At 38.1% G+C, this 24,224-nt stretch overlaps 1 protein-coding gene across 9 annotated transcripts in view; it reads left to right on the forward strand.

The window, feature by feature from the left end:
• NSD1 (nuclear receptor binding SET domain protein 1) overlaps nucleotides 1-24,224 on the forward strand; it is a 151,001-nt gene that overhangs the window by 56,673 nt on the left and 70,104 nt on the right. For all 9 annotated transcript variants that reach the window (XM_081135002.1, XM_081135007.1, XM_081135006.1 and 6 more), the window contains 3 exons: nucleotides 4,931-5,066; nucleotides 17,382-17,554; nucleotides 19,713-22,281. In XM_081135002.1, coding sequence (XP_080991128.1) covers nucleotides 4,931-5,066; nucleotides 17,382-17,554; nucleotides 19,713-22,281 — 2,878 coding nt within the window. The remainder of the gene's footprint in view (nucleotides 1-4,930; nucleotides 5,067-17,381; nucleotides 17,555-19,712; nucleotides 22,282-24,224) is intronic.

The following is a 24,224-nucleotide window of genomic DNA, read 5'->3' on the forward strand; positions in this document are numbered from 1 at the left end:
TGTACTGCACTCACCCTTCTTTTGATGATGTGCGATGATACAATGTCCATGTGATGAGATGACATTTGGTGAAGGATGTAGGCATTGTGACATAGTGTTAGGCTGCTACTGACTTTCTGATGTGTAACAATCACCTTCTAGCTTTTCTTTGGCATATTTGAATTATAAACATCACTACTGTTGTGTTTTAGGGCCGTCACTGAGTAAAATAAGGGTTAATTGAACACACTGAAATATCTCGACCCTTTATCTGTTGTTAACCTTGAGGGCCACTAAGTGACTAATGGTCAGGTAGCATATACAGTGTGTATATGATGGACAAAGGGATGATTCATGCCCTGTGTGGATTGGGACTGAGTGGGACTGCTTGAGATTTTATCATGCTACTCAGAACAGCATTCATTCTAAAACTTATAAATTGTTTATTTCTGGAATTTTCCACTTAATAGTTCAGAACTCAGTTGATAGAGGGCAACTGAAACTGTGGAAGGGAAACTGCAGATAATGGAGGACCATTCCATTTTTAGTAAATGGCAACTCCATCTTTCTTGTATTTAAGACATAAACCCTTAGAGTGATCCTTGAGTTCTCTCTTTCTGTAGCACCCATAACCACTCCATTAGTAAATTTCATTGGTTCTTTCTACTTCTCAACCCTTCCACCAATCCCAGATTGGTTCACATAATTGTTATATCTCACCTGGATTATTATTGCAGTAACATTCTAAGTAGGTTTCTATGCTTCCCCCCCAATTCCCTGAGGCTGTTTTAAGTATGGCACTAAGAGTGGTCCTTTTAAAACATCAACCCTTCAAAGATGTCTGTCTCAACAGGTGTAAAAGGGCATAATAAAGCATATGTTTTCCTGTCCCTCAGTCATTTCTCTGACTTCATTTCTTCCTATTCTTTCACTTGCTCACTTGTTCTAGCCACATTGACTTTCTGACTGCTCTTTAAAAAATGCTAGAAAATATGTTCCTTCCTCACGATCTTTGCAATATTCTATCATTTCAATTAAAAATATTTTCTAGCCCGGCCGGGCGTGGCTCAGCGGTTGAGCCTCCACCTAGGATCCAGGCGATCGGGGTTCGATTCCCAGTCAGGGCACATGCCTGGGTTGCGGGCTCGATCAATGACTCTGTCATCATTGATGTTTCTATCTCTCTCTCTCTGAAATCAATAAAGATATAAAAAAAAAAAACAAAACTTAAAAAAAATATATATATATTTTCTAATTTTTATTATGATTTATTCTTTGAAGGATTAGTTGACAGTATACTTGTTAATTTCCTAACATAGACATATTCTAGTCCTGTTTTTATACTTAGCTGCTAACTTAATTACATAGGGATAGATAATGTGTTCCAAATTATTCCAGTCCTTTCAAATTGGTTGAGAGTAGTACTCTATGGCCCAGTACATGGTAAATATTTATAAATATTCCCTGTGCTTGGAAAAAAATATATATTCCACAATTGGAGTGTAGGAATTTGTATGTATTCATTAGGTCAAGTTTGTTCATTATGCTGAAATTTTCAAACCCTTTGTGATTTTTTTTTTTTTCCTTATTTTTTAATTACTAAGAGAGGCTTATTTCCACTATGATTAAAATTTATTTTTTCATATAGTTCTGCCAATTTTTGCTTTCTATATTTTGAGGCTATATTATTAGAGTCATAAAGTGTTAAAAAGTATCTTTCTGGTTAAATGAACTATTATTTAGTCCACTTTAATTAGCACTGTAGTTGGGTTTAAATTTCCATGTTATTTTGTGATTTATGTCTTATTTTTCTTTATTCCCCTTCCCTGTCTTCCTTTTTGTTGTTGTTGTTTTAAAATATTTTTATTGATTTTGAGAGAGGGGTGGGCAGAGAGAAAGAAGCATCGAATGGCTGCCTCCCGCATGCCCCTGGTCGGGAATCGAACCAGCATCCTTTTGGTGCATGGTGTGATGGCCAGGGAACTGAACTACAGCGGCCAGGGCTTCCCTGCCTTCTTTTGGACTTAAAGCTTTTTTTATTGTTCCTTTTATGTCCCCCCATTCAAGTTTGGAAGTTACATACTCGATTTCTCTTCATTTAGAGGTTACCCCAGAAATTACAAGAGGCCTCCCTAACTTTTCCGTACTTAAAATTTTCATTACCTTCCTCTCTGATAGTACATAGAGTTTAAAACACTTTATTTCTCCCTAATAATACGTAAACCTTAACACTTTAACCTCATTACCCCTTTTCAACAGGGAGTGTTGTTGTAAATTTTAATTCATTTTTGTTTTTCTTTTAAGCTTCATTCGACATTGTTGTTTTTAATAGTCACTGTTCATTTTGCACATTTACCCCTTCTTTCGTTTTTCACATCTCAGACCTGAGGTTATTTCCTTTTGTCTGAAATATATCTTTTAGAATTTTCCTTCCCGAAGGTCTGCTTGCTGGTAGTTAACTCTTCCAGTTTCAGTTTGACTGAAATTTTATTTAGCTCTTTTTCTTTTTCTTTTTTTAAGATTTTTAAATTGAGAAGAAGGGAGAGGGGGAGAGAGAGAGGTATCAATGATGTGAGAGTGAAACATCAATCTGCTGCTTCTTACTCGCCCCTACCAGGTAGCTCCTCAACCGGGGCATGTACCTTGACCAGGAATTGAACTGGCAACCTTTTTGGTGCAGGGGTCTATGCCCAACCAACTGAGCCACACCGGCCTGGGCTTTAGCCCTCCTTCTTGAAAGATATTTTTGCTGGGCAACGATTTCTAGATTAGCAGGTGTTTTCTTATGGCATATTGAAAATACCATTCCACTCTGTCTTTCTGACTCCTTTTGTTGCTGGTGAGGTCAGTAGTTGTGAATTAGAAATCTCCTGCCTTTAAGGGTAATGTGTCCTTTTTACTCTGGTTGTGTTTAAAGATTTTCATCTTTTGTCAGGGGGAGGGCGTTGTTTGGTTTTATTTGTAATATTTTGATGTGTCTAGTATGGATTTCTGTTTGTTTGTTCTCAGGACTTGTTCACCTCCTTGACAGAATCAGTGGATTAGTGACTGGTAAATTGTGGTGAATTCTTAGCCAATTTCTGCTATTATTTCTGTAAGCTCAGATGACGTTTCTTCACTCTGGTCTTCTCAGTTATTCCCTAAGTGTTTTGGGATCAGGAATTCATCCTCGAGTTATTCTCGCGTCCCTTGTTGAGTTTTGTATGTGTTTTATAGTTATACTTCCTGATAATATAATTGTAGTAGTGATATGAGGGGAAGACAGAACCAACATCATGTCATAGATTGATTATGGCTGAATTTGTCATAAAGCGTGTCATAATAATGGAGTTTTATTGTTATTGGATAATAAGGTGTAGTGGTTGAGAGTTTGGGATCCAGAGCTGGACTGCCCAGGTTTGAATCCTGGCTCTGCCACTTAACTAAATAAGTATTACATGACTAAAGGCATATGGTAAAATAGGAATAATAACATAGTATCTACCTTAAGAGGATTAAAGGAGGAACAGTGCCTGACACATAGCAAACACCAAGTAAATGTTAATTTATTTAAAGTACTATAATTTAGGACTTGAATAAACAAGCAAATTTCATATTTAGCAATGATTGACAAATAAATAAATTGATCACAAATAAAATTATATCAGCAATTTATGGGAAACCTCAAATTGTTGTTTTTAGGAGAGGAAAGTAAAAGATTTGTTTTTCCATCTGTCTTGGTATCTTGGTTTTAAAGTTCCAAAGCCACCTGGCCTTGAAGTCATGTTTTATTCTGATAACTCGCAAACTGATACCAGGCAAAAACACCCTGTTAAGCTTTAAAAATATATATATATAATAAGATGTAGTTTGTCTCATTTCCTGGTAACTATATACATGAAGTAATCACAGTATTTTCAGTAAGGGCATTCTGTGAGGTTTAAATTAGTTCTGTGTGAATACAGAGTCTTAAAACGTGAATGGTAACTTATGAATCATTAAATTGAGCCCAGTTCTTTGATATCCTTGAGCCTCAGCCATTATTATTTTTATTTAAATTATATTAGTTCATTCAGCTTTTTTTGAATACTTAATCTGTGCCAGGTGGATGCTGTTTTCGGCATTGAAGAGGGAGATTGAGTCTGAGGGAGGAAGGGAGGTGTTTGTTAAAGGCATGGATATGGATTTAGAGCCAAAAATGGAGGCATTTGGATTGCAGATCAATTAGATATTATTTTTGGAGAAAAGATTCAGCCATGGTTTCTGCATTGGACAAGTCCAAGGAGTTTGATACACATTGTATTCTGCATGAATGTTGCCCCTTGGAGTTGGGCAGTGCACTGTTCTGGGTGCAGCCTCTCCTGCATGTCTGGGAAATAACCAAGTCAGTTTTATTGACATTGCTAGAATTTAGCCTGTAGCTTTCAAGATTATTTCATTAGAGCCATTATTGTTTATTAATAAATAGGATGCCTGTGTTGTTTGGGAAGGATATAGAATATTACCTACAAAAGGGACCACAGTCTCCCTCCCACCCTAGTTTTATTGAGATATAATTGATAAATAACACTACTGGGATCACAGTCTCTTGACATTTTTAAAATTTCTTTTTATAATTTTCTCTCTCCCCCCCCCCGATGTTGTGTTATGATCCAAGGACTAAGGCAAAGATAATCTTTTCCTTGGGATAATTCTATTTATCTACTTCAGTTTTTAGTTCTTTATAAATCAAAATAGCTGATTTATTTTCCCAGAATGTGGGTAGATTACTTATATAAAACAGATATAAGTTGAGAGCTACTGTATAAGGGGCTATGTTATGAATAATTAAGACAAAGTATTTTAGTTGTAATTGTTAAGCTGGAGTGTTTTTATCTAGAATTTTTTTAGGCATTGCTTTCTTAGAAGGCTAATGGGAAGATGATATACCGTTTCACAACTTTTGATTGTCCCATGTTTTGTCTGTCTACAGTGTCAACCCAAGAAAAAGTCAACACCACTGAAGTATGAAGTTGGAGATCTCATCTGGGCAAAATTCAAGAGACGCCCATGGTGGCCCTGCAGGATTTGTTCTGATCCATTGATTAACACACACTCAAAAATGAAAGGTAATATTTGCAATTGATCTCACATGATAAAATACAGTTTGGAATTATAAACTTGTAGTTGCCTTTAGTATAACCCAGTTTTTGTTGCCTTTAGTAGTAATCCGTTTTTACCTTTGAGCATTTTGTGAATGAGTTGTTATTAATTTATTTTACCTTTTTGGATTTTTTATATGTTTGTTTTATTTTACTCTATAATTTAAAAATTTTCAGTTATTCTATCTGTAGATGCCAGGAAAATGTTAGGCTTATTATCCAAAGTTTACATTGTCTAGAATCCTTTTCAGCATATTTATTTTTTTACTTTAATGTTCAGGTTTTGTATTGTTTTCGTTAGTTTTAAAACTAAAGCAATTATAAAAATACCTATAAGCTATTCTGAATTTTAAAAATTTGATTTAGAGTATTATCATTAATTACTGTTGTATGACTTGTTCTGTTTGAAATCTCAGGTGATTTATCATTAAAATGCTATAAGATAGGGGCTAAAAATGATCTTGAGCTCCCTTTTTTCTATTAAGATGGTTTGTGATTTTACTGTAGATTCTATATATGTATTTTAGTTTTTGAATAGGTTATATATGCACAAGATTAAAAAAATCAGTTTACTCCCTCCTTTTCTCTGATCTGCCTCATTCTTTACCCTCCCTTTCAAACCCTTTCAGTTATGAGTGTTTCTTTCTATGAATCTATACATATATTCTCATATCCCTACCCTTTTTATTTTAACATAAAAGTAGCATGTTGTATGTTTGTTCTACAGTTGCTTTTTTTGTTCTACAGTTGCATATTAGTACATTGAAAACGTCCTTCTCTTTTCTTTTTACAGCTACATAGTTTTCACTTTTTGAATATGCTGTACTTTATGTAACCAGTTCCCCTGTTGTTGATGGATATTAGCTTGTTTCTAATCTTGTGTTGTAAAGATGATACACACATGTGCATATATACATGTGTATATGTATGTACATACATGTGTTTGTGTGTACACACAAGTAATGCTATAAAGAAAACGGTGTGGTTCATATGTACATGTCCATTTATCTGTAGGATGATTTACCAAAAGTGGGATTGGTGGATTTGATTTTATACTTTGAATATTGAGTATTAAGTTGTCCAAAGACCTTTATAGCTCACTGTTTTTAAAAAGTAGTATCTTGACCCGGCTAGGTGGCTCGGTTGGTTGGAGGGTCGCCCTGTACACCAGAAGGTTGCAGGTTTGATTTCCCTTCTGGGCATATACCTAGGTTGTGGGTTCTATCCTGATTGGGGCGAGTATGGGAGGCAGCTGATGAATATGTCTCTCTCTCTCTAAAATCAGTAAAAACATATCCTTGGGTGAAGATTTTTTTTAAAAAAAGGTATCTTATCCTTTGTGGCCTGTTTGAACATTTAAATTTAGAAAGTTCTTTTAGTCCTCTACCCTTCCTATTCCTGTGGGACTGCTGGCTTCTTACGGTAGTGTTCTTTTTAAAAAATTATTATTATTATTTTAAAAAACATATTTTTATTGATTTCAGAGAGGAAGGGAGAGGGAGAGAGAAAGATAGAAACATCAGTGTGATAAGAGAGTTGTCATTGATTGGCTGCCTCCTGCACGTCCCCGACTGGGGATCAAGCCTGCATCCCAGGCATGTGCCCTGATCCGGAATCGAACCGCGGTCTCCTGGATCCTAGGTCGATGCTCAACCGCTGAGCCACGCCCAGCTGGGCATCATGGTAGTGTTCTTTATTCACACTAATTACGTCCATGCCATTTATTTAACAAATACTAAGTATATTATATAGGTACTATGCTAGGTATTGGGCCCAGTATTGAGCAAAACAAGTTTTTTTTGACCTTGCGTATAATTAGAGTTCAATTAAAGAGACGTCACATCAGCAAATAATCACACAAATAGATCATTACTTAATTGAGACATGAGTCCAAGGAAAGATACTGGTTTCCATTCAGTAATACAGCAGGGCTACTTAACCCTGGACTTGGTGCAGGAGTATTCAGGATCAGTTTTGCTAGTAAAATTCTTTGATCTGAGACCTGAGAGGATGAGTAGGAATTAACTAGGGAAAAAAGGGGAAGGTGGTTCCAGGCACAGAATATAGTATTTGCTCTACCCCTGACAATGCTGCAGCCCACAGAGTATTGGAAGGTTGTATATTATGAGGCTTGGGAAATAGATATGAGTCAAATCATGTAGCATCTTTTAGACTTCATTTATTTATTTTTAAAAAATATATCTTTATTGATTTCAGAGAGAGGAAAGGAGAGAGAGAGAGAGAGAGAGAGAGAGAAACAGAGAGAGAGAGAAACATCAACGATGAGAGAGTCATTGATCAAGCCCGCAACCCCAGGCATGTGCCCTGACCGGGAATCGAACCCTGATCACCTGGATCCTAGGTCGACGCTCATCCACTGAGCCACGCCCGGCCGGGCTAGACTTCATTTAAAAGTTTGGTTTTTTTTCCTAGGAACAATGGGATACCATTAATGGGCTATAAGCAGAGGGTGCTATGATCAGATCTGTGTTTTTTGAAGTTCACTCTGCGATATGGAAAGTGGATGGGGGGGGGCACAAGTAAATCAGAAGAGATAGTTTAAAAGGGTCCTTATCGTGATTATGGTGAAATGAAATTTTTATTGGACCACTTCCGTGAAAGGGTCTGGCCCTGCCCTGGCATGGTCTGACGCTTTCACTTGTCAGGCAACTTCCAGGATCTTGACTCATGCAGGAAAAATTTCAAGGTTCGAGTCCAAGTGAAAGTTGAGAGTAAGTTAATTAAATGTTGGGACAATGAGGCAGAGGAAGGGCCCCTGGAGACAGGATCCAGGGGGTAAGCCTGAATGAGCTGTTGATGCCCACTGCTCCCCTGGGTGCAAGTCTCCTTGGGACCCTTAAGAACTCAGGATAGAAGAAGCAAAGTGCACACCTGAGGAAAAGGGGGCGCAGGCCTCCTTTGTCCTGAGGGTTTTATCTATTTTCTATAGGTGGGAATTTTAGGGGAGGTCCTAGGGGTAGATCTCAATAGAATATTTGTTAGATTTCCTGGTGTGTTGTTTAGTATGCTGATGTATTAAAATGAGCATATAATGGCATCTGGGGTCATTTTCTGGTTAGTTTTACCTTTATCTTGGATTAGTCTGGCTCTAGTTGTTTTTGTTTGTTATCTATCTACCTAAGGTGATTTAAACCACCTACTCTTAGATATCTTCAGTTAGGGAGGATAGTCTTGTGATTTATCAGCTTGCTGTGAACTGCTCGGCAGATTGTTCAGCTATTTGTCTTGGTTTTGTCATTCCACTTGCCAGGGAATTTTCCTAGTTTCTTACTAAACAGCCTCAAAGGTGGTGAAAATAGGAAATAAAATCTGTATGATTTGGTAATGAATGAATGATAATGAGGAATAAGGAAGAAGTGAAGTCCTGAGGTTTCTAGCTCCTAGATTTCTCTATCTCAGGATAGCCCCAAGAGTTTAGTTTCACCAGGGCATAAATAGTGTTGCTGTTTACTGAGAGCACTGGAATGTCTATTACTTGGGGGTGACATCTACTTGTTGATATTAATTGAAGCCATGTGCAGGGCATGGATGAGATGGCCTTATGACAAAATATACGGTGAGAAAAAAGGTGGCTTTGAGGAAGCCAACATTTACAGTCTGTATGTAAGAGACTGAGCTTGCAAAAGAATTGGGAAAGAATCAGATACAGATGCAAGAGGAAAATCAGAAGAATGTGGTATTGGTGACTAGAGAGTTTTAAGGAAGGAAGGTGTGGTCAGTTTGGATGAACATTGCCTAGAGATCAAATACAATGTCCATTAGGTGTAAGAAGGTGGAGATCATTGGTAATCTTTTTTTGGTGGTACCATTGTGGCTGAAGTTGGATTAGACTGATTTAAGGAAATTGAGACAATGGCAGAAAAGTGGGCATTGCTATAGCAAGAGAGATATATGGGGATGATTATGCAGTTCATGCTGATGAGAAGAACTCTAGAGATGGGGAGAAGCTTGAAGACAGTAGTAGTAAGGTATCAAAGATGTGATCATAACATAGGCTTTCTGAGAAGGAAGGAGGTAGATGGGATTCACATCACAGTGAGGAATTGGCGTTAATGGGAGGAGGAGCAACACCCTTGTAGTGTTAACATCAAGGGTGGTTGAGGGTGCTGTGACTGGTAAGGTATACTTGAGGACTCCTACCTGGCCTGTTTCTCTGTGTCAAGAATATGATCACCCCAGAGAGCAAATGCCCTTACTGGCAGGAAGATACCATACCGTCGTGGTAATGGTGGTGGAGCTATAAAAGTTTAAAACTCTTAAATTCAAGAGAGCTTCCCAGAAAGGCTGAATTCATATAGCTTCTTACTGGAGAAATGATAAAGCATGTTAAAATGGATCTATTTAACCTTAAAGCTACTTATTTCATATTACTCACTTTTTCCATTTTTCTCTCTGCATTTTGCATTTTTGGTTTTTTGTTCCCCTTCCCCTCTAGTTTATGGCAAGGTGTGGTCAGCCAAGTTCTGGAAAGCTTAACTAACACTCTTAGTAGTTAACTCTCCATTTTTCTTTGAATGCGCTCCTTTTTTTCTTTATCTCCTTCATAGCACAAACCTGGTAGAATCATCTACTAGTATTGCTGTTGGTAATGCCCAATAGGAGAAATTTTGGATAGACTTCTCTGAAAGTAATCCAGCTCCCCACCAACTGAAAGTATGACCATTATTATTATTATTTACTTTTTAATTAAAAATATATATATATCTTTATTGATTTCAGAGAGGAAGGGAGCGGGAGAGAGAGAGAGAAACATCAATGATGAGAGAGTCATTGATCGGCTGCCTCCTGCACGTCCCCCACTGGGGATTGAGCCCACAACCCAGGCATGTGCCCTGATCGGGAATCAGACTGTGATATCCTGTATCCTAGGTTGACCCTCAACCACTGAGCCACACCGGCTGGGCAAACGATGACCATTATTAATGTCTAACTCTTGTAGCAGTGTAAGTTATCAGTGTAAAAATTAAAAATTGTAGTGCAGTGTTCATATTATTGTGATCATTCATGTTTATTGTTTTCTTAGTGAAGCTAATATCCCAAATGGTATTAGAAAACTCAAAAGTTTTATAAAATTATTTTTGTTTGTACTTTTTTAAGTCACTACTTACTTTTATTATATACAATGCATATAATTTAAAAAGTCAAGAGGTAAAGTCTACAAGTCTTGTTAGGAAAACAGTCTGCTGTTACTGTACAGCTCCATCTCAGCACCCTTAACTCTTTTTTTTTTTTTTATAGATTCTTTGATTTTATTTTCACTCTATCAAATGAAATGGATAGTACCATAAATGGGGACCTTTAACTCTTTTAACTGGGTATCCCCCTTCCCTTTATTGAATTAAGCTGGGTCATTTATGTATTTGTTCATTTATTTATTATTATTTTCATTAATTCTAGAGAGAGGAAGGAAGAGAGACGGGCGGTGGGGGGGAGAGAGGGGGGTGGAGGGAGAGAGAGAGAAAGAAAGAGAGACAGAAACAGCATTGTGAGAAAGAAACATTGATCGGCTGCCTCTCCTGTACATGCCCCGACCAGCCATAACTTGGGTATGTGCCCTGACAAGGAATCAAACCCATAACCTTCAGTGTAAAGAACAGTGCTCTAACCACTGAGAAACACCAGCCAGAGCTTTAGCTGGATCTTTTGATAGTTACTTTTGTATCTCAAAATTCCATTCTTCTGGATTATTTTTTACTTCTAGTCATAAAAATTATGGATTCGTTATTTTTCATCCTTGCATTGGTTTCCACCTTTTCACCCCACCTTCGGCATTCTCTTATCTTTCCTATTATAATTTTGGTTAGGAATTCAGTGTGTGCGTTATTATGTTAACAGTATACATAGCTTACTTAACCATGTAGTGTTCTGAGCTTGCTTTGTCCTCACAACCTTTTGTTTTCCCTGCAGTTATCTGTATGTGTGTGTGTTTTGGTGAGGGAGAGGGTTTTTAGTATTCTCTGTATTTATTACTAATTTATAGTAAAACTCTCCTAGTTTTTATTTTTTCCACATGATCTGATACATTGATAATTTGTCATTTTTATCATTTTAAATAAGTTTCATCTGGAGCGTTATATATTTCTTTAATCTACAGTAACCTGGTGTACAGCTGTCATCTTGGGGATTCCCTTCAACTCACTCTTGTGTTGGATTTCATGTCTTCCTTGTTTTTGGTTTACTTACTCATTTTGAATGTGTAGCAAGTCCTTCAATAGTTTCCTGAGAAAGAGAGTGTGGTATGTAGGTTTTTTGAGACCTTGCATTATCTGAAAATATTTTTATTCTTTTCTTACACTTACTTTATAATTTTGCTGATACTAAATACTGGAATGGAAATCATTTTTTCTCAGACTTTTGAAAGGCATTGTCTTGTAGCTTCCAGAGTTGCTATTACATCTGATAGTATTTTATTTACTTATTTTTAAAATTTATTATTTTTTAGTCCTCACTAGAGGATTTTTTTCCCATTGCATTTCAGAGGCAGTGGAGGGGAGAGAGAGAGAAAAAGAGAGAAAGATTGATGTGAGAGAGACACATCAATTGGTTGCCTCCCACATGTGCCTCAACAGGGGGCCGGGGATTGAGCCTGCAGCCGAGGTATGCTCCCTTGACTGGAATCCAACTCGGGACCCTTCAGTCTGTGGGCTGGCGCTCTAACCACTGAGCCAAACTGGCTAGGGCAAATGTGATATTTTGATTTTTGATCTTTTGTATGTGATTTTTGTCCCTCTCCCTCTAAAAGCTTGTAGACTCTTCACTTTTTTCATGTAGTTCACAGGGCTATACCTTGCTTGCCAATCTGTTTTCATCCATTGTTGTGGGTAATTAGCGGGGCCCTTTTGATCTACAAATTTAGTTTCTTTAGTTCTGGGACATTTTTCTTTTTTCCTTTTTTTTTTTTTTTTAAATACATTTTTATTGATTTCAGAGAGAGGAAGGGAGAGGGAGAGATAGAAACATCAATGATGAGAGAGTCATTGATTGGCTGCCTCCTGGCACGCCCCCCACTGGGGATTTAGCCTGCAACCTAGGCATATGCCCTGACTGGAAATCAAACCACGATCTCCTGGATCCTAGGTTGATGTTCAACTGCTGAGCCATGCCGGCCGGGCTCTTTCTTTACCTCTTAATCAGATGTTGACTCTCTTGCTTTGGACCTCATGATTTTTTTGTATTTTCATTTTGCTCTACCTACTTTATAGGAAATGTCCTCAACTTTGTCTTTAACCTTTTTTGAGTTTTATGTTTCTGCTGTTATGTTTTTAATTTTTAAGAATTCCTTTTTGTTCCCTGCATCTTATTTCATTAATGCAGTATCCTTTTTATTTCTGAGGATATTAATAATAGCTTTTGTAAAGTTTTCTACTGTACTTCATCTGTTTCAAGTTCCTTTTTTTTCTTTGCTATTTGTTCCTTTGTTCTCTATTTTTTGTTTTGAGGCTTTCCTCAGATCTCTGTTGAAGAGTGAAGAGCATATGGGCATTTTTTTTTTTTTTAAATAAGTATATCTTTATTGATTTCAGAGAGAGGAAGGGAGGGAGAGAGAGAGAGATAGAAACATCAATGATGAGAGAGTTGTCATTGATCGGCTGACTTCTGCACGCCCCCAACTGGGGATCGAGCCCAAAACCTGGGTATGTACCCTGACCGGGAATTGAACCGTTATCTCCTGGATCCTAGGTTGGCTCTCAACTGTTGAGCCATGCCCGGCCGGGCCATATGGGCACTTCTGAATGTGTGGATGTTGTCAGCCTACAAGGGTAGGGTGACCTCTTTCCCCTCCCAGCCCCTTGTCAGTACCATTTTCAGAGAAGAGTATTCTCCTTCCTAGAGAATATGAATCTGGCTTCTTGTGTTCTGGGAGCTCAGTGAGCAGAAGACAACTGGGTGGTTTTAGCATTTAGTTCACTTATTCCCTCTGTTTTTGGTACAGTTGTACTCCTGGACTGTGCTTGGTGTTACTTGGTCTAGAGACCTTCTGTTTTACTCCATCTAGTAGAAAAACCTCTGGGGAGGGGTAGAGGCAGTGATCTGGTGGTGTGCTGTGGAGGAGGAAGTTTAGTTATCCCAAGGCTGCTTGATAACTTTCAGCCAGTCCTCTGTATTTTATCCTCCTAAACTGCAGAGGCACTAGGTGTTGCCAGTTCCTGGTCCATTAGTAGAAGGAAGCATGGTGTAGATACAGTTGGTTCTTGGCTTTTCTCAATAATAACTTAGGATTTGGCACACTAGGATCCATTGTTTCTAGCTATAGTACTTATCCATGTGCTTTCCAACTTCTAAAACTGTATAGCATAGCATGCTTGCGTAGCTACACTAATTTATACTTAGCTGTCCTTTCTTGTTCTCTTGTCCTTAGATGGACTTATACTCTCTTTACTGTAGCTTTATTGGGGATTAATACAGCTTGACCTGGAAATACTCTTAATTTCATCTTGTACAGACTTCCAGCCAATCTTGTTTTTAGACCTTTCTGTACTCTACGTCTAGGCTGGGGATAAATCAGATTGCTTTTAATTTCTCAAGGCTGGCTTTATCATTCAGCTCTCTTTGGTTTAACTCTCACCACCTTCCAACTTTCCCAAATGTATATTGTTGTTTCTCTTTCTATACTTTGTCTTTTGTATTATTCCTTTTAAAAACTGCTTTTACTGGGGTTTTTTTAGTGGGATTTCAGAGGGGAAGAAAACTAAATTTGAGCTTTTGGTCTGCATTCTTTACCTTTAAAGATTTTCACTTTAACATTATGTAAGTTTAAAAAAGACTTTTACAGTCTTTGTCCATTTGTGTCTGGCTTATAACTTAGCATAATGTCTTTAAGCTTTATCCGTGTTGTATTATGTATCAGTATTTTATTGATTTTTAAGACTGAGTATAATTCCATTGTATATATGCATTTCCTTATCTTCTTTCTGTGGTTTTAGTTACCCATGGTCAACCACAGTCCAAAAATATTAAATTTCCCCAACCATTGGCATAGCCTGTTCCTGACATCCAATCATTGACATCATCATGAATCAGTGTTGGAGGATCACTGAAGCAGATGATCCTCCTCCTGATGTAAGTCAATAGTAATCTCCTGATGTAGGTCAATAATAGCTTAATGCTGTGTCACAGTGCCTATATCATTCACCTCACATTATCTTATCACATAGGCATTTTATCATCATTAGAAGAAGGAATATAGTAAAATCCTCTTAAATGTATTATTCAGAGGCCAAGAAGATTCATCTTCCTAAGATGCAAAATTGAGCCTGTGGTTACACAGTTTATACGAGGTTCCTCATTGCTAATATTATAATGGTCAAGCTTAACATAGCATCCAAACTATTTCAGGCCTGACCACTGAATACCTGCTTAGTTTCCCTTTCCTCCCACTTTATGATTTAGTGTTCTGAACTACTTGTAGTTCTAGCTGTTTTGTTTGTTTTACTCATTCATGCATTTGAGGGTCTGGGCTCTCATACTGAGTTCTCCCCTTTATAAGCAGTTTACCTTTAAAAATTCTGCTAAGGCCTTGGATGGGTGGCTCAGTTGACTGGAGTGTTGTCCCATACATCAAAGGGCTGCCGGTTCGATTTCCGGTCAGGGTATATACCTAGGTTGCAGGTTTGATCCCCGGTTGTAGCATATCAATGTGTGTGTTTTTTCTCTCTCTTCCTTCCTTTCTAAAAATCAATAAAATCATGCCCAGCCGGTGTGTCTCAGTGGTTGAGCGTCAACCCATGAACCAAGAGGTCACCTGTTCGATTCACAGTCAGGGCATATGCCTGGGTTTCAAGCTCAGTCCCTGGTGGGGGGCGTTCAGGAGGCAACCGATCAATGTTTTTTGCATTGATTTTCCTATTTCTCCCTCTCCCTCTTTCTCTAAAATCAATAAAAACATATTTAAAATAAGTAATAAGTAAAATAAAAATCAATATAAATATATCCTAGGGTAAGGATTTAAAAAAAAAATTCTGCTCAGGTGTCCCATTTGTCCTCCAGTTAATGTTTTCTAGTATTTTAGTGGGTTTTGTTTTTGTTTTTTTATGTTAATCTTCACCCAAGGATATTTTTTCCATTGATTTTTAGAGAAAGTGGAAGGAGTGGGGGAGAGAAACATCGATGTGAGAGAGACACATCAATTGATTGCCTCTTGCATGCGCCCTTACTGCAGCTGGGCATCAAACCTGCAACCCAAGTACAAGCCCTTGACTGGGAATCGAACCCGAGACCCTTTGGTGTTCAGGCTAACGCTCTAATCACTGAGCCATGATGGCCAGGACTTTAGTGTTATTTTTTGAAAGTGAATGTTTGTTATTGGAATTATGATTTTACTATAGTCTATTTATTTATCTCTTACCTATCAATCAGTGAGTTCCTTTCTGTCCTCTCTATACTGCTCGCACATCAAAACTGTTCACTCTGTGTTAGGTAAATTTACTTATTTGTGGGAGAATGATTTACTTCTCAAATGAACTTTAAGATTTAAGAGCCTCTGTATAGGCATATATACCAATTTTAATCCCTCATTATAGTTGGTTTCTAAAGAAAGATTTTAAAAAATATATATCTTTATTGATTTCAGAGAGAGGGAGTAGGGAGAGAGAGATAGAAGCATCAATGATGAGAGAGTCCTTGATCGGCTGCCTCCTGCACCCCTCCCCCCTGCACCGCTCCCCCCCCCCCTCGCTGGGATTAAGCCTGCAACCCAGGCATGTGCCCTGACCTTGAGTTTAACCCATGATCTCCTGTATCACAGGTTGATGCTCAACCCCTGAGCCGTGCCGGCCGGGCTCTATGGAAGGATTTAATTTAGTAGATAGAGTCTAAGGAGTTCAGTTTATTCACAACTTGTTTTTAAAATGGACTAAACAGAAAATTTAACCAGCTTGTAATTTTATTATTAATCACATTTTTACAGAAAAACCATTTCAACTAAAGTTTATGAGAGCTGCTCATAGGTACTTTTCATTCTTTGGTTTTATAGCTTTGAAATTAGCATGTATAAAGAAGCTTCCGTTGAAGTTTACTTGACATTTTGGCTATTTTTCCAGTTACTGCATGTGAAAACAGGAGTTTTGAAAGTTCACAGCTCTTTCTTTATACGTGCTCTAAGGTTATTTTATAAATCTCTCCTACCTTTTCTTTTTCTTTCCTTTTTTCTCCCTCCACTCTGAAGGAAGTAGGCTTTTCCTGTTTTTTCAAAGAGATGTTTAGATTCTTTTTTATGTTTTGAAACAGTATGATGTAAGGGAATTAGATGTGGGTTCAAGTGAACTTTTAAATAAGACAATTTTCTTTTCCAGAAAGAGACAAATCATTAAACCTTTTGTAGCCCTGACTGTATTTCTTTTGTGACATTTTTTACTGGTGTGAAAAATGCTAAGTATATGGGAGATACATATACTAGATAAAGTTGATTATAATCTTTTCTGGATGCAATTTTTATTTTTGATTATTGTATGCATAGTACTTTGGACAACTAAGAAACTGTAGAATAACTGGATGTCTTTTTGCTTTTATTCATGTTGAGATTTCCTTCCTTTTTTTTTTTTTTTTTTTTAATCTCTCTATTTTGAAATACCAAGTGACACTTTCTCTGCAAAACCAACATTTTACTCTGATCTTGCCCACCTCTCTGATGTCATTGGACTACTGTGTCTATAAAATGGAGGTCATACTTCTTATTTCTTAGAGTTGATTGTTTAGAAGAATCCATGCAATGCACTTAGTGTAATGAGTGCGTGGCCCAGAGTAGCTACTCCATAAATGTTAGCATATTATGCACATGGTATGGTGCTAAAACATTTCTTTCTCATATTTTAGCGTAGTGTTTTTGAAGTTTGTGTGGTAGTTAGTTCTTGTTGATTATTATATTTGTGGTGCTGCAGCTTATTATATGTCCTTTGTATTTGCCAGTAATGAGGGTATAAGACTTAATAGACTGATGGTAGAAGGAACTTTTAGTTTGTTGCTATATTAATTTGTTCTGTGATTAGCTAATCAACCTCTCACTGGTTGGAATATATAGCTTATCACTACACCAAACTATTGAGTTTTTTCGTAAACTCAAGCATTTTCTTGCCACATAAATTGAACATTTAAAATGTTCATTCTATCAGAGTTTCTTGTTCTGGAGATTTTAGCTTGTTGATTTTTGGGTGGGAGAGGGTGGGTAAACAGAGGCTTCTTCGGTGACAGTGGTGTGGATGTTATCTTGATGATGAACAGTCATCTTTTTAAAGTAATGACACTTGTTATTGTATCCTTATCTAGTTTCCAACCGGAGGCCCTATCGACAGTACTACGTGGAAGCTTTCGGAGACCCTTCTGAGAGAGCCTGGGTGGCTGGAAAAGCAATTGTCATGTTCGAAGGCAGACATCAATTTGAAGAGCTACCTGTCCTTAGGAGAAGAGGGAAGCAGAAAGAAAAAGGATATAGGCATAAGGTAAAGAATAAGCAAAAGAACAAAAGCCCCTCAAATTATCTTCTTGAGGGTGGGCAGGGAGGAGGCAGGAAGAAGTATTGTATCTTTGAAATATAAGTTATTCCCTTTGGTAGATGGATATTTGTGAGAAAATAGGTAGACAGCAAGGTTTTTCGCAGAGATGAGATGGGGATAGCCTTCCAAATATTTATACTTAATTTTTGAGAATGCTAGTTTTTGCCATGTCACTTAGATATCACAATACAAAATGGCAAAACCAATCTTTTTTGGTTATATTTGATGTAAAAAGAAACTGAAACATTCTACTTCTCACTCTCTGGATTATTTCTTTTAAAGTGGGAAAGATAAAGCTTTAAACATTTTTGTTTTGTTTCTTTTGGTTTTTGTGTACAGTTGTTAGTGCTTAAGGTTGCAGTTCCTACCTGGTTATGTTTTTGTATTTTTTTAAAATATATTTTTATTGATTTCAGAGAGAGGAAGGGAGAGAGAAAGAGAGAGATAGAAACATCAATGATGAGAGAGTCATTGATCGGCTGCCTCCTGCATGCCCCCGACTGGGGATGGAGCCTGCAACCCAGGCATGTGCCCTGACCGGGAATCGAACCCTGATCTCCTGGATCCTAGGTTGATGTTGAACCGCTGAGCCATGCCCGGCTGGGCTACCTGGTTATATTTTAATAAAGAACATTATGCTTTTGTTTTGTTTGCTTCATGTTTTGTGTTAAAGTTGGTCAAGTAAATTTCAGCTTATTTCTTTTAATATTTCTTTGTAGTCAATTCTACATAGTTTCTGTTAGATTGGTGTTTCATACTTCTCTGTGTATAAATACTTTTTAGACTATTTTATAAAAATCGTAGATAGGGTAATTTAGAATCAATATGGAGACTCTGCTATTTTTAATTTGAGTTATTTGAGGACTAATGTCTTCAACTCAAAAACTAGTGTAATCATATGTTCTTGTACAACTGTTGTGTGTATTAGAAGTAATTGTAAATAATATTTCATAAGGTTGATACTCTAAAACAGCTAGCATGTGCTGCTGTTAGAATGAAGGAGGCTAATAAATATATCCTTGCTAATACTTTGGGTGGTTGGTGTTTGGGAGGTGTCAGTTTTTGTGTCAAGCCTTTAGTTATGTAGATTAAACAACTCCCTTTACTGAGGAGTTCATTAGAGCTTTCAGGTTCTGGAAAATTCACTCTGGTAACATTTATGAGAATTAATGGGTGTGTGTTTGTATGTAAAATAAACCCAGTGATCAGTTTATTGCTTTATAAGTGGAGGCTACCTGTCTGGTGACCTGAATTTTTACATGCTCAGCAGAACATCCCTTTCACAAGTATTAAAGTAATTTGTGAACACTAAGTGATGGTTACAACCTTGACTAATATCTATTATATGAAATCAGGGTGGGAAGTAAGAGTTTGGAAAATTGGGTATATTTCACAGAGTGTCAGTGTCCTCATTCTGTTGAGTAATCAAGAAAAGAGCATGTGTAATTTGTTATACCCCGGGTGTTTTGGTGTCTCTGGACTACACGATTAAGCCCAGGAGATTGCTTGATTATAATCCAGATTGTATGTAACATGTATGGAAGAATCTTGATTAGCCAAGGGCCTACTGATAACCAGAGGTTCAAATTTCAGGCCTAGGGCAGGTCTGATCTACTTGTTTCTCTTGTTCTCGTTTTTTCATATTTATCTTCTTTAGCCTTTTATTTTCTCTTTTATGCAGCTGAGCAAGTGCTTGTCCTTAATAAGTCAGAAAGAAACTATATCCTTATTTAAGGTGTGGAGGGGTAAGTAGGAAGGGTATGGTTATTCCTTGATTTAGTAATGTTATGTTGATTAGTAATGTAATGTTGTAGTCCAAGTTATGGTCCACTCCTTTCTGCTTACAAAGGCAGGGAGAATGGAGGGTTTATGAAATCAATCTTTCCTATAATAATACATCTTAGTGGTAATGTAGTGGTGAGGACTCCCCATTAGTTAAGCTCTGGGTGAGCTATGGATCCTGACCACCTGACTGGTCCCATAAAAGGGTCTTAAAGAACTGCAACAAGACTTTGAGAAGCTAATTTGTGAGGTGCTCACTGATCATTTGTTTTCCTCTTCCATTTCTTTGATATGTGATAACTTTTTCTCCTTTGAATTTAAGGTTCCTCAGAAAATTTTGAGTAAATGGGAAGCCAGTGTTGGTCTTGCTGAACAGTATGATGTTCCCAAAGGGTCGAAGAACCGAAAATGTGTCAGCAGCTCGATCAAATTGGACAGTGAGGAGGATATGCCATTTGAGGACTGTACAAATGATCCTGAATCAGAACATGACCTGTTGCTTAATGGCTGCTTGAAATCTCTGGCTTTTGACTCTGAACATTCTGCAGATGAGAAGGAAAAGCCTTGTGCTAAGTCTCGAGCCAGAAAGAGCACTGATAATCCGAAAAGGACTTGTGTGAAAAAGGGCCACATGCAATTTGAAGCACATAAGGAAGAACGGAGGGGAAAGATTCCAGAGAACCTTGGCATAAACTTTATTTCTGGGGATGTATCTGATAAGCAGGCCTCTAATGAACTTTCCAGGATAGCAAACAGCCTCACAGGGGCCAGCACTGCCCCAGGAAGTTTTCTGTTTTCCTCTTGTGCAAAAAATCCTGCAAAGAAAGAATTTGAAACTTCAAATTGTGACTCTTTACTGGGCTTGTCTGAGGGTGCCTTGATTTCTAAACGTTCTGGGGAGAAGAAGAAACTTCAACGAGGTTTGGTGTGTAGTTCAAAAGTACAGCTCTGCTATATTGGAGCAGGCGATGAAGAAAAACGGAGTGATTCCATTAGTATCTGTACCACTTCTGATGATGGAAGCAGTGATCTGGATCCCATAGATCACAGTTCAGAGTCTGATAGCAGTGTCCTTGAAATTACAGATGCTTTTGATAGAACAGAGAACATGTTGTCCATGCAGAAAGATGAAAAGTTAAAGTATTCCAGGTATACTGCCACAAACACTAAGGTAAAAGCAAAGCAGAAGTCCCTCATTACTAACTCACTTACAGACCACTTAACAGATTATACTAAGACAGCAGAGTCTGGAACTGAGACATCTCAGGTTAATCTGTCTGATTTTAAAGTGTCCACTCTTGTCCGCAAACCCCAATCGGATTTTAGAAATGATGGTTTCTCTACAAAATTCAACACCTCATCAAGCATTTGCAGTGAGAACTCACTAATAAAGGGTAGGGCTACAAATCAAGCTCTGTTCCATTCGAAAAGTAAACAGCCTAAGATCCGAAGTATAAAGTGCAAACATAAAGAAAATCCAGTTGTAGTAGAACCTCCAATTACATATGAGGACTGCAGTTTGAAATGCTGTTCTTCTGATACCAAAGGCTCTCCTTTGGCCAGCATTTCCAAAAGTGGGAAAGGGGATGGGCTAAAACTACTGAGCAACATGCATGAAAAAACCAGGGATTCAAATGACATAGAAACAGCAGTGGTGAAACATGTTCTGTCTGAGTTGAAGGAACTCTCTTATAGATCCTTAAGTGAAGATGTCAGTGAATCTGGAACATCAAAGCCATCAAAACCATTACTTTTTTCTTCTGCTTCTAGTCAGAATCATATACCTATTGAACCAGACTACAAATTCAGTACATTGCTAATGATGTTGAAAGATATGCACGATAGTAAGACCAAGGAGCAACGGTTAATGACTGCTCAAAACTTGGTCTCCTATCGGAGCCCTGGTCTTGGGGACTGTTCTACCAGTAGTCCTCTAGGGACTTCTAAGGTCTTGGTTTCAGGAGCCTCCAATCACAATTCAGAAAAAAATGGAGATGGCATTCAAGATCCAGTCCATCCTAGCCCTAGTGGAGGTGACTCTGCACTGTCTGGAAATTTGCCTGCTTCTATACCTGGCTTAGTGTCCAACAGAAGAGATCTCCCTGCTTCTGGCAAAAGTCGTTCAAACTGTATTACTAGGCGCAACTGTGGGCGATCAAAGCCATCATCCAAATTGCAAGATAGTTTTTCAGGCCAAATGGGAAAGAACACAGTGAACCGTAAAGCCTTAAAGACAGACCGTAAAAGAAAACTGAACCGGCTTCCAGCTGTGATTCCAGAGGCTGCACTGCCAGGAGACAGACAGAGTGGTGGTTCAGAGAATGGCTCCTTGAGAGGTGGGGCAGAAGACCCTGCTAAAGAAAAACCCCTTCAATTAATGGGCCACTTAACAAGCGAAGATGGTGCCCATTTTTCTGATGTTCATTTTGACAACAAAGTCAACCAGTCTGACCCTGATAAATTTCCTGAAAAAGGCCCCACCTTTGAAAACAGAAAAGGCCCAGAGCTGGACTCTGAAATGAACAGTGAGACTGATGAAACCAATGGTGTTAATCAAGTGGTACCTAAAAAGCGGTGGCAGCGTTTAAACCAAAGGCGCACTAAACCTCGTAAGCGCACTAACAGATTTAGGGAGAAAGAAAACTCTGAGGGTTCCTTTGGGGTCTCACTTTCTTCTGACCCTATAAAGAAGGGGGATGAGCTCCCAGATCATAGACCTCCTCCGACGAACATATTGGAGGATGTGCTGACAGATCCAAATCACACCGGCCGCTTAGATTCATTTGGGCCGCGGCTGAATGTTTGTGATAAATCCAGTGCCAACACTGAGGAGATGGACAAGGAGCCAGGAATTCCCACTTTGACCCCCCAGCCTGAGCTTCCTGAACCAGGTAAGGATTCCTGACTGTCATAGAAAAGGATGAAAGGAAGTGATGACAACGTTCCCCTCTGAAATTCTTAATGGAAGGGCTAAGTGTAAATTGGAAGGGAAGGATTATCACTTGAAAAAAGGGCTTTTTGCAGAAGGGCCTGAGCTTTGAGAAACCAGCCATATGCTTTCAGAAATTAAGCTTTATTAGAAGCTTTTTTCTCTCTCTTGCTTTTAGTAAATTTCAAGAACATTTTGTTGTGTTTTTTACTTTTTTAAAATCTATGAACTTTTTCAGATTTAATCTGATATTGTAGGTAATTAAGAGGCTCTGAGCCCAAGAGTTAAATCCAGTTGTTAGTTCACAGAAATCAAATAGGTTTTATTGAATGTTAAGCTTTCTTTGACTACAATTTAAGGAAGGTTCACCTGTTAGGTACATAGAAGGGACACGTGCATTGAAAAAATGGAAGTGTTCTTTAGTACTTATTTGAAGGCCCTAGATGTCTTATATCACTTTTGGAATAAGGTTTGAGAATGTAGTGCCAAGGTATCCTACCTTAGCAGCAGTAGGAAAACAAGTCTTTCAAGGTACTTATAAATATACTTTAGTTATTGAGAATAAAACTGATTTCTTAGAGTTGTTTATGATACTAGATTCTGTTTTCTAACAGCTTTATTGAGATATAATTTACATATGTTCACAGACCAGTACAACCCTCAACATGATCAATTTTGGAACATTTGCATCATTCCAGAAAGAAACCTTGTACCTTTTATCAATCTTTCTTTATTTCTCACCAATCTATACATTTGCCTATTCTGTACATTTCATATAAATGCAATCATTCAATATGTGGTACTTCAGTGTTTAGTTCTTTTACTTAGCATGTATCAATGCTTTATCCCAGGGCCAGGGATCAAACCTGCAACCAAGGCACATGCCCTTGACTGGGAATTGAACCCATGGCGCTTCGGTGTGTGGGACACCAGTCTAACTACTGAGCCACACCAGCCAGGTTTCCCATCTTTTTTTAAGATATATCTTTATTTATTTCAGAGAGAGGAAAGGAGAGGGAGAGAGAGATAGAAATATCAATGATTAGAGATGAGAGTCATTGATTGGTTGCCTCCTGCACACTCCTGCTGGGAATTGAGCCCGTGACCCTGACATGTGCCCTGACCAGGAATCAAACTGAGATCTCCTGGGTCCTAGGTTGATGTTCAACCACTGAGCCACGCCAGCTGGGCTTCCGCTCTTTTTTGAGGCTGAATAAATAAAAGCCTATTATATTTATATACCACATTTTCTTGATCTCATCTGTCAATAGACATTTAGGATTGGACATTTAGGCTGTTTCTATATCTTGGCTATTGCGAGTAATGCCGCAGTAAACATGCATTGAACATGAGATTGTGTTTTCAGTTCTTTTAGATGTATACCCAGAAGTGGGATTGCTGGGTCATAATTATATGATAATTATATGATAATTATATGATAATATGATAATTATACGATAATTCTATTTATAATTTTTTTGAGGAATCATCATACTGTTTATCCATTGTGGCTTCAACAGTGCTCTAGGGTTCCAGTCTCTCCACATCCTTGCCAACACTTTATTTTAATTTAATTTTTATAATGGTCATCTTAACAGGTGTGGTATCGCATTGTGATTTTTGTTTTTGTTTTTTTACTGTATCTTTTATTGATTTCAGAGGGAGGAAGGGAGAGAGAGAGAGATAGAAACATCAATGATGAGAGAGTCATCAGCTGCCTCCTGCACACCCCCAACTGGGGATCAAGCCTGCAGCCCAGGCATGTGCCCTGAACAGGAATCAAACCGGGGTCTCCTGGAGCCTGGGTCGATGCTCTCAAACGCTGAGCCATGCCTGGCTGGGTCGCATTGTGGTTTTGATTTGCAGTTCCTGATTATTAGTGATGAGCATTTTTCATAATGCTTT

This window comes from Miniopterus schreibersii, assembly GCF_964146895.1.
Source record: "Miniopterus schreibersii genome assembly, chromosome: 4".
Lineage (NCBI taxonomy): Eukaryota > Metazoa > Chordata > Mammalia > Chiroptera > Miniopteridae > Miniopterus > Miniopterus schreibersii.